The sequence below is a fragment of the Suricata suricatta genome, chromosome 16 (genome assembly GCF_006229205.1).
Source record: "Suricata suricatta isolate VVHF042 chromosome 16, meerkat_22Aug2017_6uvM2_HiC, whole genome shotgun sequence".
Taxonomy (NCBI): domain Eukaryota; kingdom Metazoa; phylum Chordata; class Mammalia; order Carnivora; family Herpestidae; genus Suricata; species Suricata suricatta.
This window is the reverse complement of record NC_043715.1, coordinates 53,260,546-53,261,713: the sequence shown is the minus strand read 5'-3', so window position 1 is coordinate 53,261,713 and position 1,168 is coordinate 53,260,546. Positions and strand designations below refer to the sequence as shown.

At 40.4% G+C, this 1,168-nt stretch overlaps 1 protein-coding gene across 1 annotated transcript in view; it reads left to right on the top strand.

Moving 5' to 3' along the window:
• The window catches only part of LOC115279863 (vomeronasal type-1 receptor 4-like), an 11,976-nt gene that overhangs the window by 7,749 nt on the left and 3,059 nt on the right, over window positions 1-1,168 (top strand). The window contains exon 3 of the mRNA XM_029924368.1: window positions 1,015-1,040. Coding sequence (XP_029780228.1) covers window positions 1,015-1,040 — 26 coding nt within the window. The remainder of the gene's footprint in view (window positions 1-1,014; window positions 1,041-1,168) is intronic.

Sequence of the window (1,168 nt, the reverse complement as noted above, 5' to 3'; positions counted from 1 at the left end):
ACTCTTGTATTTTCTCTGAAAGTTCATAAATTTAGCTTTTAGATTTTTTTTTACTATATTTGACCCTCAGCTCTCTATGCCATTATTCCCCTTGTTCCCAGTACACCCTGTATTCCTTTTCCTCTCAATTCCAATATCTCTTTGATTTTGAGTTCCCTGCACACTTTATCCCTTTATGATCTTAAACCTGGCTTTGCACTGTAACTTACAAGCAACATTTAATTCCCCTTTGCCTTTTATCCCCCTGCCTTATCCCTTCTTCCATGCTCTCTATACCCTACACCCAGAGTCTCTATACCCTGTCATCCTAATCTCCCAGTTTCTCTGTGCTTCTCTCTTACCCCACTCCATCAAGCACACATACACTGCCCATTTTGCAAGCATTACAGGGTTAATCAATTGCCACTGCCTCTATTTGAGGAATTCTCAAGGTTACGGACATGCACATGTTATCAAACTGACAATGATATCAATAGAGAAAAATCAAAGGAATATATATATATATATCAGAAACTAGCAGATAGGTTAATGTGTAAAAATTCTGTGCAGATGGTATTTGGGGAGTTATAGAACATGTCTTGCCTCCTGCAGTGGCTTCTAGGTTGTTGATTTTCACTGTTACTGTACTTGGAAGGTGGTTGGTTTGCAAGGCTTCCATGGGGCTGAAGAGATTTGGTGAGGAAGGGAACAAGGCACAGTGCTCCACAGCTCATTGTGGTTTCACGTGTGGACTTCATCAGCTGCTCAGCAAGGCAGAAATGACTGGCCTCTAACCAGTGCCAGACAACTGTGTCAAGATAGCACAGAAAAATTACAACAGTGTCCACACTATTCATCTCATCATTTCTCACTTTGGAGGGGCTACTTGATCTCTCTGCTCTTCTCCTGACATCCATTTACTTCATATTCTTTCTCTTATCATGTAACTATATTCTTTGGGATCTCTTTCTATTCTACACATGGCCTAGCTATTTGCTGGGTTTTGCTTTAACCCTCTGAAATCTTGTCTATTAGTCTTCGAGTACCACAGCCTTGAAAGGGTAATGTTTTCCTAGGAGTTTCTGCTGATTCCCATGAGCTGACACTATCAGGATCTCCTGTGTTATGAACTTAGCCTTCTCCATAAAATTAGATATGCTGTCTTTAAGAAAAGACTTTAAACTGAAGC